Raw genomic sequence first — 17,537 nt, 5'->3', positions numbered from 1 at the left:
GATTTTCCTAAATGCTACTACTTCACTTCCTGATTAGTTTGAACAGGACTGGATTGATTTACAGCACGTATAAGTCTCTATGACAACACCACGCCGGCTGATGAAGTTTAATAGAGAGAAAAAAGATCTGTGTTTTTCTTTGCTGAAAAATGATTTCTGTGATTAATTTTGTAGTGATGGTGGACACTGGAGCCTAACTGTCAGACAGAAAAAGGACAGAAGAGCAGAATCTGTGTTTTTCTTTGCTGAAAAATGATTTCTGTGATTAATTTTGTAGTGATGGTGAACACTGGAGCTTTAATGCCAGACAGAAAAAGGACAGAAGAGCAGAAGAAAGATGAACAGGGGAGAGATAGAGCACAAGCTAAAGGCTAACACAGGAGCTTAACTGTTTGTGATAATGTTCATTCCAACCAACATTGAGTTATTCTACAGTGGTCTGTTCAAACTTGAGAGTCTATCAATAAAATGAAGAGTGAGATTACATTAGCTCTGATTGATAAGGTTGGATACCCTTTCAAAAATTGAAATATTATCAAGTGTTTTTGTCTTATTTTCAGTAGGAAATGTCCTTTTAGGCTGAATATAAGCTATAATCACCTGACCAGCGCAAAAAAAAGTCTTCTTTTACATTATTCAAAGATGAAAATGCTTGTGACAAGTAAACAAAAAATCTGCCAAAGGAACAAGAAAAAGTAACCTGTATAAAGACATTATTCAAGTTTCAAGCACATTTTCCGTAACCCATTGGCAGATTCTGTTTGTTTGTTACAAGAAACTTAGACAAAATTTTTGACTTGAATAACTTGAAACAAGACATTTTTCTGTTCTGACCAGTTGGATGTGGCTCATATAGTGTAAACTAAGACAATTTTTACTTAATAAGATTTCAGTTTTTTGGATTTTTTAATATTGCATGGTGTTAAGATGTCTCAGAACAATGGGCTTTGATTAGCGCTAAATATTGACAGCTACTAAACTGCAGTACAAAGTTTGCTTGTTGTCACTTTTCAGACTGTAGTGCTTTGTAACTGTTGAGAAATACCTGTCTTCAGTGTTGAGTGTGAACGAGTAGAAATGATTGCCTTCTCTGAGTGCGCTTATATTTTAAAGACTGTTGAACTGAACCACTCAGTTTGTAACTCATGAACGGGACCGTGAGCGTAGTTCACTCCTGGGGCGGTGAACGGCAGGTGCAGAGAGATGCCGAGCACCGTGATTTATAGCAACAGAACTTAGATCTACTACTACAGCACTCTGTGCATTCAGCAGTTCATCCTGCAGACAGGTCATACAGCATGGTTATGATTTTTGAACTGACTGTCTGTGCTCCCTGCAGTAACAGCATACTGAGATTCATTTCTTTGAGGAACTGGCTTGAAGGATGGGGGTTAAAGCATAGATGGCTCTACTGAAAAAGAAGAAAAAAAAATTGAATGTGAACTAGTTCATTTTTTAAGACCATGAGCTAAGTTCAAATTTTTCAAAAATGAACCATATACATGAACCAGTTCATTTAAATTGATGTGAACTGAACTTTGAGCTGGCTCACTTTCTGTGTGAGCTGGAACAACACTGGTTGTCTTAAGCAAAGAAAATCGGTTTGAAAAATAAGATCTGATCTCTATTTATTTCCAAAACAAACACACTCCTTGTTAAGTGTCACGTCATCGCCACAGTGTGATTCCAGCCAAAGGTTCTGCTGCAAACCACTTCAAACAAATAGTCCTCACAGCCTCTTTAAGCAGAAATGATCTTTGACTTTCCAAAATGCATTAAGTGCAATAACAGCCTGTAGGCTTTGGTACAGAAGATAAAGTCTCACTGACTGAGATTATGGAGTCATTATAACCAGAAGATAGTGAACCACCCCCTCCTCATGTGAGCTTTATTCTTCTCTCTCATCTGAATCCTTAGGGTCTTTAAGAAACTTGGAACACAGATTTACTTTCTGACCTGAGACTGCAGCAGCCAGTTTGGCCCTGACCTGGTTCACTGGTCCTGCAGGGGCTTCTTCCTCACTGAGCTGACACTCTGCTGGGACTGTACTCTGGAGGAGTCCTCCAATCCTTTACAGCTAGGGGGTCAGAGTGGGTCCAGTGGATGTGGACTGCAGAGGCTCCATTGTCTGTGAGAGATGTGAGTCCTGGGGGTAGGGGGGGGGGGGGGGGGGGGGGGGGTCAGGGTTAGAGGGGAGATCCAGAGGAATCCAACTACAGAACTGATTTGACTTAACAGAGACCTAAAAGGGACCTGACAGAGACCTAAAGGACACCTAACAGACACCTGACAAAGACCTGACTGAGACCTAAAGGAGACCCCGAAGAGACCTAACAGAGACCTCAAGGAGACCTGACAGAGACCTTAGGGAGACCTCAAGGAGACCTGACAGTGACCTTAAGGAGACCTGACAGAGACCTGACAAAGATCTTAAGGAGACCTGACAGAGACCTAAAGGGGACCTGACAGACACCTGACAAAGACCTGACAGAGACCCCGAGGAGACCTGACAGAGACCTTAGGGACACCTGACAAAGACCTGACAGAGACCCTAGGGAGACCTGACAGACACCTGATAGACACCTGACATAGACCTGACTGAGACCTAAAGGAGACCTGACAGACACCTGACAAAGACCTGACAGAGACCTAGAGGAGACCTGACAGATACCTTAGGGAGACCTGACAGACACCTGACAAAGACCTGACAGAGACCTAAAGGAGACCTGACAAAGACCTCAAGGAGACCTGACAGTGACCTAACAGAGACGTGTTATTAGACCCTGCTATTTTTCAAAGGCCTCAAGTCTCTTTTCAGTCTTTCTAAGGTCTCTGTCAGGACCCTGTCAGGTCTCTGTCCCATGATGTTCTACTATGGTTTGCTGGAGTCTTTAGGCCTCTATGTCTAATATTTAACGAGTGGGTCTATCTGCATTTACTCTGACACAGTGATGTCTTGAGCGATGCTTACATGTCAGGTGAGATCTCAGAGGTATTATATTCAAATTCCACCAGAGATATTTCCTGTTTATTCTGAGCCTCAGGTCAGGGAGCTCAGGGAAGACCAGGTTGACTTCTGAATCTCTGTTTGAGTCAGAGCCACATGGTGCCATCATATCACTCTGGTTTAAGCCTCTTTAAGGTGGCCCCTGTTGGTTTAAGGATTGGCTATAAGAGCCCATTGACTACCTGTTAGACCCTTCATGACCCCAATCCAGATTATATTTCAGACCTTTTAATCCCTTATGAACCTTTGCCTAGTTTGAGATCTCAGAGCTGTGGTCTTAACTGGTTTTGAGAACCGAGGTCAAGTTATTAAACCTTAAGAGCAAGTGGATAGAAAAACAATAATTACCCATTTTACTTTTTCAACAAGGTTTTATATTCCCTCTTTTTTTTTTAACCTACTGCTTCTAAATCTAACCTGCTCTTTTATTTGATTTTAAAATCAGGACTTGATTCTAAGATGTTTTCATGTTTTTAATGCCCAAGTTAAAGGTGCCTGAGATTTAAAACGGATGATACACACAACAGAGAGCAAGACTCTTTTCACCATTCAGTTTATTACATAATGCCTTACTCACTGTCATATTCTGTATGTGGGCTCCCATTCACTGAAACAGCACTAAACCAACTGTGTGTGTTTGGGTGTGGTAAATGGACTCTTACAGCTGAAATACACCGGATGTGTCTGGTGCGGCTCCGTTATGGCACAGGATCAGACGGGTTTCCATTCAAGTCAATCTGTTGACTTGCACTGTGTTTGCTTCATTGAGGTCCAGCTGTGTGCCTGGTCCGGCAAGTTGCAGCTAATACGCAATGCATGTGAAGAATCAATTCAGTGTAGGGAATATTGAGCAGGACAGGAAGTTGTGACCAGAAACTACCTAAAAACATCCAGTGACTTTCAAAATAAACTGTGTCAAAATCAGTTTGTGTTTATCTTGACGACAACAACAAATGGACATAATGAGCGAAGCCAGACCAGGAGTCAACAGGTTTGAGGTTTTACAGCCCAACATGACTGATCAGGCTTATCAATGGAGTAGGAAGCGTGGGAACTTCTCAATCTGTGACTCCAGCTGTTGGACAGCTGTGCAGCTTGCTGGACCGTACATGCAGCTGGTGTGAGTTGACAAACGCAGCCAACACGCAACACAACGGAGCTGAACCACAGATGCCTCTGGTGTATTTGAGGTGAACAGAAACTCATGAGGAGAACTGGTGAAGAATCACTCCCGTACAGTAACAGATTTAAAGTCAGACTCGTCTCTCTCTTTTAAAAACAGAGTTTCTAAAATGAAAATAAAATCTGAAACATGAGCAGACAGAACCAAAGTGATTGTGCAAAAATACTCCAGGGTTATGAGAGAGAAACAAAACGAGAACATCCAATCCTTCTTTCAGGGTACATTTTGAATGCAGAGCTGGTGGGAAACATTTTCAGCATACATCCTTCCCACTCCCCTCAGGAAAGACTCATTCAACGCTCATTACATTAAAAATAGCTTCTTTTTTGTTTGTTTTCTGCTTTTACCCCAACTAAACATCACATAAAACAAGCACTTAAAATGCAGGCAACTCCTAAGGCAACATGTGAACTAAAAACAAACTAGATACTGAAGAGGGAGCTACAGGCTCCTGTGTGTTGTGGGTAGACCCACACCAGATTAAATATGTCCTAATGCAGAAATGACACCAGAGCTATCGTACAGAGAACTACTGAATAGAAAAGACAAAAAAACATCGACACACAAAAACAATACTGGAGTCAAAAGAAAGGGAATCCACAGCCCCCAGCAAACGCCCCCCAAGAAAGAGTTTTTACAGAGCACAAGAGGCAAATTATTAAAGGGGTACTCCATCATTTTTAAACCTGGGTGCTTTTTCTACACATTTTGGGGGGCCAAATAAATAAAAGGTACAAAAAAGTGAGAGGGGGCTAACCAGCAGGTGTGAAACAGACCATAGAGACTGCAGTAGGAACATCTCAAGTAAATGAAAAGAATGACTAAATCTATTAAATCTTAGTCGCCTAAGTTCTTGTTTTTTCCCTGACAGGCTCAGATTGTGGTTCAAATGGAGCTTTTCAACTGCAGAGGCTCTCTCCAGGAACTAGGGTCTGAAGTTACCCCTGATAACAGCTGATTCTGTTGTTGTCTTACTGCCCTCTACTGGTCTGGTGATGTGCTGCAGTCATTTATATTTTTCTCCATGAGTCACTGGCCTGGGTGTTACATCATCTACCTGGGCTGAAACAGACCTGCAATGATACCCAGGGACCATGTAGTTCCTGGGAATATTTTACTAATAGCTAATAGTTCCTGGAACTTCAGATCAAATTGTACCAAGAGTGACATCAGTACAGAGTGGATCCGTACAAAGAGAGAAACAGCTGTCACATTGTGTTACAGTAACAGTCATTTTTCTGTGTTATATATTGGAGTTGCTGGTCTGCTGGAGCAGGGAGGACTCTGTCTATTTAAAGTTTGGATCAAAAGCTGGATTTTTGGTTGAAACCTGATTAAAAGCCAGTCTCTATTTGAAACCTGTCCCAAACTGAGGCAGGATGAATTTATAAATTAAAAAAACCAAAAAAACCAAAAACAAAACGTAAGAGCCACCAGCTGAAGTTTTACAGCCTGGTTACAGTATTGGATATGAAAACAGCTCACAGCTGAGTTACAGCTGAAGACAAACCAACATCCAACATTAGAATTTAGGGCCAATCCCAAGTGTCACTCTTTTCCCTTCCCCTTTGTCTTACCCCTTCATCTACCTTTGGCCCTCTGTTTTAAGGGCCAAGGGGAAGGGGTGAAAACACATCTCTTAGAAATGAGACACCACTTGAATATCGCTACCTCATCACACCTAGATGCTGGCTGGCTGTGTCGTAGGTAGAACAACTGTTTATTGACTTGAGATGAGAAACTGATGTCATATTAAGGTGACAAGCTCACTGCAAACAAACTTCACTATGATGTACAGTATTACACCAGTGATTGGACAGCTAAGCTATAAAAAGGGACTGTTAAGCAAACCCTACAGCATTCAGAAGTTATATGTATATGTAGCTTCTGAATACTGTAACGTTAGCTTGTGTAGCTGATGCAGCTCCTGAATGCAGCTTAGCTGTCCAATCATTCATGAAATACAGTTCATTGTAGGGAAGTCTGTTTACTGTGAATGTGTCACCCTGGTGCGACATCAGTGTAGATACCATTAGCTGCAGTTGCCGCTAAAGCAGCGATAGCTAAATCGATATAATGAGAGGTTAAAAATACAACCAACAAGTCAAAACATGGATAATATAACATGGAGTAGCAAACGATTGGATATCTATAAAAAAATATTGATCTCATCAGAAATTTGTCATACCCCTTGGTTTCAAGTGAGGTGCTGGTTTGTCTTTGTTTTAAGGGCTGAGTAAGCCTTCCCTTGATCTTATGGAGAATTGGGACACCACTTCACTAGACGTACACAGGCAAAACCAAGGGCTAGGAGTAGAATTGGAATTGGCCCTTTAGGTTTGGGGGATCAATTTTTCAGGCATATTGGATGAACATCAGAAAAACTATCTCTTAACTTGTAAAAAAAAGAAAGTTCAAGGTTTAATGTGGCCTGACTGGTTTGTTTTTCAGTGTTTATAGGTTTCACAGGTGCTGATGGGAGACCTCTGAATTTGCACTGACTTCACAGGTTAAATAATTACTCTTATTAGTGGAGTCTGATGATGTTAAAACTGTTTCACATTAAAAATACATCCTTCCTTTTAAAAACAAAATTAAAAATACTCCACAGGGATCATATCTGTTGTTGGACACACAGATTATCAACCCAAGCCAATCAAGGACGTCTATAAAAACTTTTAGTACATGTTTTGCTTTTCAGGGCTACACTGCAGCCTGTTTCATGGCTCCGTTTTTTTTTTTGTACCAATTAGTCATTCAGACACAAAACGTGCAAAAAGCAGAGGTGCAGCAGGTTTAAAACTCCAGGAGTTCCCGTTTAACTCTGCATCTCTGTGACTCACACCCAGAGTTTTCCGTCCCTGCCTGAAGTGGATTCAACAACTGAAGGAAACTCGCCTCATGCTCAAGACTGGAACAGAACAAAGTTAGAGATAAATACGCAGATTTTAAGGGGTGTGTGTTTTGCATATCGGGGTTTCCACGCTCACACACACGCGCTGCAGAACAGGTTTCAAACATCCCCACTGCTCTCAGACAGTCTGCACACGATTCACACGTTTTACTGAGACGCCTTTTTCACATTCTGGAGGACGGTGTGTCTGTGTGTGCGTGCCGCTCAGCAGAGGACGCACACTGAGTGAACAAGAGGAAACACGCACTCGTATCGTCCAACGGTCCGTCCCGGGGCACAGCAGCAGGGTCAGGGGTCAGAGGTCATCATAGGGGCAGGGGTGCAGTGATTGTTTGGTCTGCAGTCACAGGAAACTGTGACGATGTGCAAATGTTCAGAGGACATCATCTTCCTGCCGGACAGACGTGAGGGTCTACGGTGGGACATGCAGGACACAGTAGAGTGCAGGTCTCTTTACAGAGCTGGGTCAGAGTGTGTATGTGTGTGTGCGTGTGTGTGTGAGGGGGGGTAGTGTTACAGTGAAGAGGACAGGGAGGGCAGAGGAGGGTGATGGCAGCAGTTCTCATGTCTCTGTCTCATCAGGACGTGCCCTGTCTCTTCTGTTGCTGCACCCGGATCAGCTCCAGCTGTTTTTTGCACTTCTGGTAGTACGTGGACAGACTCTTGTTCTCCTCCATCAGCTTCTTGTGCTCCTGAACCAGACGGGACGTATTCTGCTGGTCCTTCTCGTCCTGGTCCAGCTCGGCGATCAGCTCATTCCTGCACGACATGGACATAAAGACACATTAGTCCTCTGAGACTAGAAAGACGTGTGCGCACATCCAGCCATCAGCGATGAAAACAGCATGGGGAAAAAAAAAGCAGCATGCATGGGCCAGGTTACAGCCCAACTGAGCATTAAATTTAATGAAGGCTGACCCCACCATTACAGGCGCTGAGGGCAGGATTACAGCTCTTTAAAGACAGACATTGTGCTTATACGTTACAGTCTCAGACTAACGCCAAGCTCACATTGGCTCCGGAACCGTTGCAGTCCAGATACCCTGAGGATTTTCCGCAAGCTTCCACTCACATCAGCTCCAGATAGAGGCTGCGGCTGGCTCTGGTGCCGGGTGCGGAAACTGCACTCGCGAGAGTAGAAGCTCATGTGGGTTCACTTTCTTGTCTGGACTTGCGCGAGAGCTTTATTCCCCTAATGTTTATTATTCTTAATAACGTTACTTTTTTCTTTTCTTTTATTATTCTTATAATAGTATGGGATGTGTAATATAAAATGGGATGACTTTCCACTTCAGGGATGAGTCTCTCGTTGTCCCTTGTTGTCAAAATGCGACCTCCTGTCACCGGGTGTAATAATATTTACATTTACTACTAGCGCGACTGTGCTGTCAAAGAAGAGTCAAGTAACATTTGTTCGTACACTGATTTTATTTTAAAAAACAACGGATCTTCATGCCACCCGGCAATTCACTTCCTGTATAGCTCGTCATATTTCATTCAGCTTAACGCAGGCCCTCTCCGGCATCGGGAAAAGATAGACTTCTTGGGGATTCTTTCCGTAGTGCCATACGGCTCCCGCTATGGACTCGCACCGCGCGGGGCTAATGTGAGCCTACAACAGTGATTTTAATGATACGGATTACATGCGGAAGCCGCACCGGACCCGCACCGGATTCAGTGTGAGCCTGGGGTAGATGTGCAAAGACAACGGACACAACATTTCTCAGTGAACAGATGAGATGAGGGAGGCAATAAAAGTCTCAAACTGGCAGGGCTTGCTGTCATCAGGTTAATGGTCCTGACTTGTGTAAGGACTGGACACCCACACAGGCCCTGACTATCCACACTCACCAGGCTAATCTACCGATAAGTGCTACTCGAAGCATGCAAACCCATATTTGGCTGTTTTTTAAGATGTAAAACCCACACTAGCCAAACAGAATGAACCTCCGTCACTTAGCTGTGACGTTTGAGAAACAAAAGCCCTGTGTCCCAGATTATAATTCTTAAAATTCTTTTTTTTTTTTAAGACAAAAAACTACGGAAGTGAATGCGTGAGCCCACTGCGCAAACAGACATTCAAAGGACGTTCTTCAAGGGTCCCATATTATGCAAAAACCCCTTTATTAAGTCTTTTAGTGAAACTTGTGGGTCTTTGGCTTTCCTCCCAGCCCACAAAATGTGATATTCAAAGACAAAAATTGTACATAGCAGCGCTCGTGAATGTAAAATCCTGACCTAAAACAAGCTGTTGGGATTTTGGGGATTTGCTCTTCCCGCTGCTGGAGAGAGGAGTGTGGCTGTTGTTGGCTGTAAACAGCCACAGAGTTCCATGCTCAAGGTTCCCATCTCAGAATAAGACAAGACTAAGTGGCTAGAGTTCATTTATGAGGGAAATGTTCCAGCTACACTCAGTAAAACTGTGCATGTGTGTGCTAGTCACTTCACGGCCGACTGCTTTTCCAACTTTGGACAGTACAACAGAGGGCTAGCGTATAGACTGGTCCTGAATCCAGGTGCATTACTAACCATCCGTCAACAAACCTTAGACCCTGGAAATGTGAGTATTTTAAATGCTGTGTGCTGTGGAGCAGATGTAAGAGCTTTTCCTCAGTGTCCCCCTGTCTCTGTGTTAGCTTCAGGATGCTAACTTTAGCTGCGGTCAGCCTGTTGTTTTAGCCTGTAATGTTACGGTGAACAAGCTTTGCTGTTTTCTAAACATTGTGCACTCGGAGCTTGTAGCACTGCTCTCAGTGACGCAGAAGAGTGGGGCGGTATCAGCGGTGGCTCATTTACATATGAAGGTCACGCCCACTAAATCAGAGCGTTCTGAACAGAGGGGCTATGAGAGCCTGGAAACAATGCTGCTGTTCTTGATTTATTGGCTTTTTGGACCAAAACATGTTACTACCATTTCATGAAGACATCAATGATCCATATTAAACTGCAGAAAGGGAGCAGAATATGAGACCTTTAAACATCAAATTTTAAGCATTAGTTTTGAATAAAAGTAATATCTTGTTGGTTTCCATTTCCTGTTTTTCCATTCTAAAATGGTGATGTATTGTTTGGCTCAGCAGCAGCTTAGAAGTGGAAATGTAGAACACCTTCGTCTGTATTTACAGTTACCATCTGCTGCTGAGAAAATCAAATAAAGCAACAAGAAAATGAACCAGACCAGTCTGAAACCTTCAGAAACTGGACTACAGTTAGACACAGAAACAGGAAGTAGCATAAAACAATAAGAATGCAGAAAATGGCTGCAGTGGCATCAGCAGTGACAAAAGCTCAGTTCATAGAGACTTGGTTTTGGAATTGTAGAGATTCTAGTTCATGGCCTGGCATGGACAATTTTTTTCATTTTTTGAGTAGCTCTCATACAGAGGTACTGTTGACATCATGGACATCTGAAAAGACATAATCTGGAGTAACAGTCTGCACCTTCAGGAGACCAAAGTTAGACGTCCAAATGACATGGAAAGAACATCCTTTGAACTTCTCTTCAGGACGTACATTGTTTATTCTGGTGGTCTAGAAACTGGACTTACTTCCTCTGGATGAGCAGGGCAATCTCCGTTTGCACTTTCAGGTATTCCTGAGCCATCTTACAGTGCTGCTCGAACACCGCCATGGACTCTTTGGAGTTTGGACAGGGAGCAAGAGGCTGTGGGTAAAGAGAGGACAGTGAGCACATTTCAGAACACCAACTACCTCAGAGAGCCTGTTTTTTGAGGTGGCCGTCTGCTGTCCTACCTGCAGCTGGTGATCCAGGGTCAGATAAGCCATGGGAATGGAGTTGTCTGAGCCATTGGTGTCTGAGAGGACAGACAGGACAGGTTTGTTTATGACCGTACACCAACAAGTCAATGTCCAGGAAGAGGAGCGTCCTCTGCTGGGGCTGACCACAGTCAATACAACCACAGACTAATCCTGAACCTAACGTGAGCAGTGCAGTCTAACAGATTTACAGCACTCCAAAATGACACTGATGCTATTCCAGCTGCTGTGATCCACCCTGTTACAACACATTAGCAGCTTGTGTGTCTAAAGTACCGTTTGTGGTAAACGCTAAAAAGCTGCAGCGGTCATTCCTGTGCAGTGGAAAGCTGAAACTAAAAAAAACTGCAACAAAACTATCGTGCAACATGGAATGAGAGGTGATAAAAACAGCCTGATAACCAGGAGACACTTTTTACTGTTAAAACTTTTCCTTTGGGGCTAAAAGCTGAACATATTCTCTCTCTGTCCACAGGAGTGCCGCAGCTCTTTGAAAGTTCAGTACCTGTGGGGTCATCTGGGGAGAAGTAAGCCCTGCCGCTCGTCTTGTCAGGTGGCCTCACGCTGGGACTGGAGGACCGGCTGCTGTTCCTGCTCCCCTGAAAGACAGAGACACTCACTTGAAACCACCGAGAGACGTATCTACCCTTTGATGTGTGGACTGTTTTAGGTTTGGAGGTAAAACTGATCCGCTGTGGTGCTGGTGATTTACTGGCAGTTCCTACAGGAGCCTATAAATGAACTTAAGTCGTAGACTGCATCAGAGCGATGTTACCTGGGAAATCAATACAAACAAAGCAAAAAAAAAACCCCTCTTAGGGCTAGATGGAGACTGGCGAACTTAAGAGTGGGGAACTGTGCCTTTTCTTTAGTCTTTATTCTGTTCCTCTGGTGCTCCCTGCTGTCTCTTTAGAGCCCTGTTTCTGGTCTAGATCAGAACAGTTTGGTACGGGATGGCTCGACTAAGTCTGGTCCTGTTTGTGTTTCCACAGAACAACCGTGCCCCCTCGTGGTAGGCGGCGTGTCAGCCAGATGCCAATAGCTATTGCAGCGCGACACAGAGTGTCCCCGCTATATAAATCCAACAAAGAAGAAAAACATGACACAGTAAACAAAGAGCAAATATGGAAGACATCCAGTAATTTGTCTTCTTTGTGTTCGGCATGTGTCTCTTTGTTACAAGGAACAATCAAGCTTTGTTTCAGAGAAGACTGTGTGCTGCCAGGAGAAATACAGCAGCTGCTGTTACACAGGAAGTAATGATTATTTTGACCAATCAACAGTCTGCAGTGTTGTAGCTCCACCTTCCAAGATTGGATTTAGTTTAGTCTGGCACCCCTACGAAAGGGTCCCAAAAAGTTTGTCTTTCGGGATCTGTCCCAAGATTAGTCAGTGGAAACACCGTAAAACGGGTGCCGAGATGAACTGGGCTGAACTGCTAGGTGGAAATGGGGCTTAAAGTGATACTCTGGGATGGAACAAGTTGGGTCCTATCACAAGGTTTAGGGCAGAAATTACCCCTACAGCAGTGTTTTAGTGCAGCAGAAGCCCAGAGCGCTCGCACCAAACACCCCCTCCCTGCTCCTCTGCCGGTTTCCTGCACTCAGACAGAGCCACATTTTACTTGACCAAAAACACAAATAAACGGACTCCCACCGAAAAAATCTGATATCGGTCTGCATTCACGCTTCATTTAGTGAATTTTCAGCGCATTACTTTCACACAAAAACACCGCTAAATAAGGCTCTAGTTCTCATCGTGTCTCTTCGTCCTGGCAGACTACCTGCGTTTGTTTATATCTGGCACGCCGCATGCGGACTGATACACTAAGCAGCGAGCGCCTCGTAGCCAGCTGTGGCTCATTTGTATGCATTTTCAACCAAGAGTCACTTTGCATCGATTAATGGTTAATTATGGGCGTGCCAGGGGCAAAACCTGCTGCTTCTCCACGTGCACACTTCTCCAAGTGGATTCTGATCTTTAAGGGAACTCTGCATGCAGGTGTGCGTACAATCAGTTTTATAAATCTGAATAATTTTGGGCACACATAATTTCTGATTTCCTCACACATATATTTTTAATGAGGATTCTACGCACTCTCTTATCAATTAATCCCCTGTTGAATTTCTGGTGCTTTTCTTAGACCAGAACGTTTTGATCAGTTTACAAACAGTTCAGGGACTACTTCGCCACATGGGGGACTTTTCAAAACCTGGTTCGTAAAGTTTCTACCACATAGGCTTTTAACTCCAGCGAGACTTAAGTTTCTTTGCTTGGTCTTATTCTCTTTTATTTTCTTTTATTCCCTTTTACTTGCTTTTTATTTGCTTTTTATTGTTTTTACAATGTTTTTCTTTTATTTGTCTGTTTTTACTTATCTGTTTTTATCATTTCATTTGATCTACCTGTACAGCACTTTGTCTACAGCTGTGGTTGTTTTTAAATGTGCTCTGTAAATAAAGCTGGTATGGTATGGTATGGCATAGATTTCATATATATATGAAATATAAATCCTCTACCTTTAAAAGCAGCAGGTTCAGTTGGAGTTTTTAAAAGATGTCAGATATCTTCACCAACACACCTTTGGTCTGATTTGAGAATGTCTCCAGAAATGTTTCCATTAAATTCCTGAACATCTTAAAGTCTAAAAGTAAAGTTTTGTATGCTGCAGTAAAACATGAGGTTAACCCCGTGTTAGCAACAACGGCTGTCTCAGAGAATCTTTGTGTTATGGGAATCAAACACTTGACGATCAGCGAGTGTCTCGGCTCTGTGAAGCTGCAGGGCAGTCAGATCTCAGGTATATTTATCTCCTTTGGCAGAGTTATATGTGTTCAGGCTTTGAGGTGAACTCTGGGTGAACTCTGACTGCACAGAGCTTCAGGTTTTCCACCAAACAAACTGAGACAAATGTTTGTGGAGAGCAGGAGAAACACTACCAGTTGGTAACACGGTTTGATGCTGTGTGTTTGAGAAGAGAGCGCAGAGCTGGTCCTGCACTCGTGTCTTCATCTCGTCAGAGCTGACATATCAAACACACGTCATGTTCAGAGACCTCTCCCTGTGGGTTTCTCTCTCCTGACGAAGAACGTACGAGATGTGTTTGAAAGCAGACAACATCAGTGAGACATCTACTGAGGCTTCACAGCAGCCTGTTACAAACATGTTTTACACTCTGAGAGCAGAAACAAAACCCTCTGGTCGGGGTCGCACGGAGTTCAACTTTTATCTTTTATCGAAAAAATAGTTTGTTTCATTTAAAATGACACTTAATGCATCATTAACCTCACATCAGATAAAACATTAGAAAGCTTATGTCGTGGGTGCTCATAAGCTACGCTGTCTAAATGTTCAAGTCTCTTTCTGCTGTTGAGAATAAAGTGAGTCAAAGCGAGACGCAGATCATTCAGAAATGTCCCTTTAGTCAGGTGGGTGGGACTGCCTACATGTTTGACTGACTGGAGCTCCGAGAGGTGACGAAACAAACTTTTCTCTGAGGTTTAACAGTTGAAGAGGGCATGGGGTGTTAAGTTCACAGCCGTGTTTAAGTAGAAGGACTGAACTGTCAAACATCTACTCTGACAGATGAACTTAAAAGGAGAGCCTCCTGCTACACAGGGTATTAATCATAATCCAGACGTGACAACATGATTAGAGTGATTCAGTATGGTTTAGTATTAAAACATCTCTGGTTTTCATTTTTACATTTTCAGTCTGAGTAGTGTTAACCAATCAGGTATCAGCAGACTGTGGTGTCTGTAGGGAATCATTCTGTGTCTGTATGGAGAGCAAAAGCAGACGCAACACACTCCACTTTTATGACTATCATTATATCTTAGCAGTAGGGGTGGAAAAGAAAAATATGTATGTATTAACAAATTTTAATCCTTCATTTTAGTCATTAAGTTTGTTTATAAACTGGGTTGTAAAAAAGTTACCGCTTTTCTCCAGCAGAGGGCGAAATGTTTTTCTAATGGTACGGCCACTCCAAACGCGAATTTGCGGCGAGATTACATTCAAAGTCAATGCAAAGACGCGTTTAGACGCCAATTCGCCCCGGGCGGTGCGTTTAGGGCATTCACGCGTTTGGGCGGCAGATGCAAATTCGCTCAAGTTGAAAATATTGACCTTTTGACGCAAATTCGTGAAGGCTTGCCGCGGCCGCCAATCGGTGATGACATTCCCCCACGATGTCATTGATTTGATGACGTTGGGGGGGGAACCGCCACCTGCTTCGGCTCCAACCCCGCTGGAAGATGGAGGAGAAAATAATCTGTGCGGTGTGTCATTATCCAAAATTATACGATACGACGTGTGTACTTTACAGTGACCAGGAGCAGGCTTGGGTGAAAGTCTTTGAAAAAAACCTGGTGAAAGGTTTTGAAGGCAAGTTCTGTAAATATTTGTTTCCAGCTGGATTTGCCTGCATGGGTCATCACTGAGTCCGTCTGTGTTTTCCTCAGCGGAGTTTTGAGCCTGATGGAGAGGAGGAAAGAGCGGGGCAGGGGCAGAGCCAGGGAAAGGATGGAAGTTCTCTGTGCTCCTCTCTTTCTTCCACCCCTTCACTATCCCCAGGGAGACCTCCGGGAACATGGGTCACGGGTTCGGGGGGTCAAGGATGAGATCGCAGTGAACAGCCAGGCAGGGCCGGTGGATTACCAGGGAGAGGCTGCAGGCCTTGATTGTGATCTCCAAAGCTTTCACACACTCTCCTGTCATGCTTTTGAAACCACAGCTCATTGTCTTTCAGATGCTCTTTTGGGCTTTCTGTCTTTAAATGAACAGGCTCTCTACTCCGCATGCACAGTACCGCGCTAACGTGCGTTCGCCCCTAAGCTTGTCAAAATAGTCCAGCGGCGAGACTCGGGCGTTCACGGGGCGTGTTACAGGCGTTAATTCACAAGTTCGCGTTTGGTGTGGCCACAGCATTAGACTCACGTGATGTGGAATTTATGGTGAATTCTGGCTCTTGATAAAGTCTGTATACATCTGTTTTACGATTTTACATGTTCTAGTGTTAAAGAAGCAAAGTGAAAATCACTAAATTGAAAGACTTTAATTGGGGGAAAGGCATATTGTCCCAGCCCTACTCAGCAGTGATCTGTAGAGGACACAATTTCCCTCTATGAACAGATATCTGCATTAAAAGCAGCTAACAATCAGTTTGTTTACATGTACGCAACGGTCCAACTAAATTCATAGAGAATCAGAATTCTGGCTAAGAATTTCTCACCCAGCTTGGACAGGGGGCGCTGTGTCCTGTTTTGATAAGCAAAGTTGCGTGTGTATCAGATTAGTTTTGGTTCAACCAAAGACAAAGCAACATTCTAACAACAATGGCGGAGATGGATGCAGCTGTAGCTCTTTATGTTTCTGTCTGTATGTGCCATGGTGATTATTTGCTGTGTTTGAGCCATAGACCGTATGCGACCTATTTATCATGTTGATGTACTCTTAACACTTTTGACAAAATCACTCTTAACACACCCCACATCACAGCAAAATGAGACACAATGTGGTTTGAAAACATCAGAAAATCTGTCCTTTTCTGGCTTTGATAATAAAGGGGACATTAGCCACGTATATATGGACCCAAATATTCCACTTGCATTCAGTGTATTTGCTCAAACGGAAAGAATTTAACCTTTGTATACACCTCATTCTGAAAGAAAAGTTCCAACCTGAATGGACATTTAATCGGTTTCACAGGGGTGGAATATTCCTTTCCCCAATCCAACCGAGGTATCATGTATTCACTCAGATGGAAATTGTCAGGGTGCGTTCTTTCAGCACATGCTCAGATATGACATAAGACGCAACTAGAGACGTTCCTCAACTTTAAAAATGGCGGCGAGCCGTTAGCACTGGACTGCTGCGGAAAGTTTGTTTTTGATCCAAACTTTGAAAGAAATGAACATAATTTCAAGATTGGACGGACCGTGATAAACAAACTGTCGTCCTCCAGCTTTGATAAATCTTGTGATGTTTACGTTTTTCTGCGCATGCCCCATTGACTATTCTGTTTGATTACAGCGGCGCATGTAGACCAGAGATTGGAATATCCCTCTCCATGTGCATATTGTTTTCGGAAAAAGTCATTCAGAAAGATTCCATTCGGAAAGACGAAAAACTCCTCATGCAACCGTGGCTATTGAGACAACAATCAGCCTGATTATCTTGTAATGTGTACACACCTCAAGCTTAGGAGGGATAGAACTTATTTCCAAATGTTAAACTAAACAGCGGGGTGAAAAACACTGGTGCACAGATACTCTTCTTCAACACAGCACAGGTAACAACATGGCATTCATAGAGAAGTACTGTGCAACTTGTACAAAATATTAATCGAAAATAAGCAAACAACTTAAACAATCTGTTAAAAAAAATAAATGAATTAATATTAATGAATCTCCACTGAGTTTAAATTTATAATTTATCAGCAGTAATACCGACTAATATCAACTCTATGTATCTGAATTCTACACCCCTTTCTTACCTGGCTGGACTCAGACCCAATGCCGGGCAGATCCTGCACAGATCGGCGTCTCTGGGACTCACATGTTGCTGTGGACGGACAGAGAGAGACAGATGAGAATGAAACAAGTTTGTAAACATTGGGGAGGTAGACTGTTTTAGAAGGATACTCGCACACACAG

General features: G+C 43.2%; 1 protein-coding gene across 3 annotated transcripts in view; it reads right to left on the bottom strand.

Moving 5' to 3' along the window:
• Positions 1-4,884: 4,884 nt before the first annotated feature.
• Positions 4,885-17,537, bottom strand: part of map3k7 (mitogen-activated protein kinase kinase kinase 7) — a 48,744-nt gene continuing 36,091 nt past the window's right edge. For all 3 annotated transcript variants that reach the window (XM_074684912.1, XM_074684915.1, XM_074684914.1), the window contains 5 exons: positions 17,378-17,445; positions 11,387-11,480; positions 10,858-10,919; positions 10,653-10,768; positions 4,885-7,863 (listed from right to left, as the gene is read on the bottom strand). In XM_074684912.1, the coding sequence (XP_074541013.1) occupies positions 7,683-7,863; positions 10,653-10,768; positions 10,858-10,919; positions 11,387-11,480; positions 17,378-17,445 (521 nt within the window). In that variant the 3' untranslated portion in view covers positions 4,885-7,682. The remainder of the gene's footprint in view (positions 7,864-10,652; positions 10,769-10,857; positions 10,920-11,386; positions 11,481-17,377; positions 17,446-17,537) is intronic.

The sequence above is a fragment of the Halichoeres trimaculatus genome, unplaced genomic scaffold, assembly GCF_033239565.1.
Source record: "Halichoeres trimaculatus isolate MK-OKI-2021-1 unplaced genomic scaffold, fHalTri1.1 fHalTri1_scaffold_13, whole genome shotgun sequence".
NCBI lineage: Eukaryota > Metazoa > Chordata > Actinopteri > Labriformes > Labridae > Halichoeres > Halichoeres trimaculatus.
The sequence above is the reverse complement of the archived record's forward strand: the minus strand, read 5'-3'. Positions and strand labels throughout refer to the sequence as shown.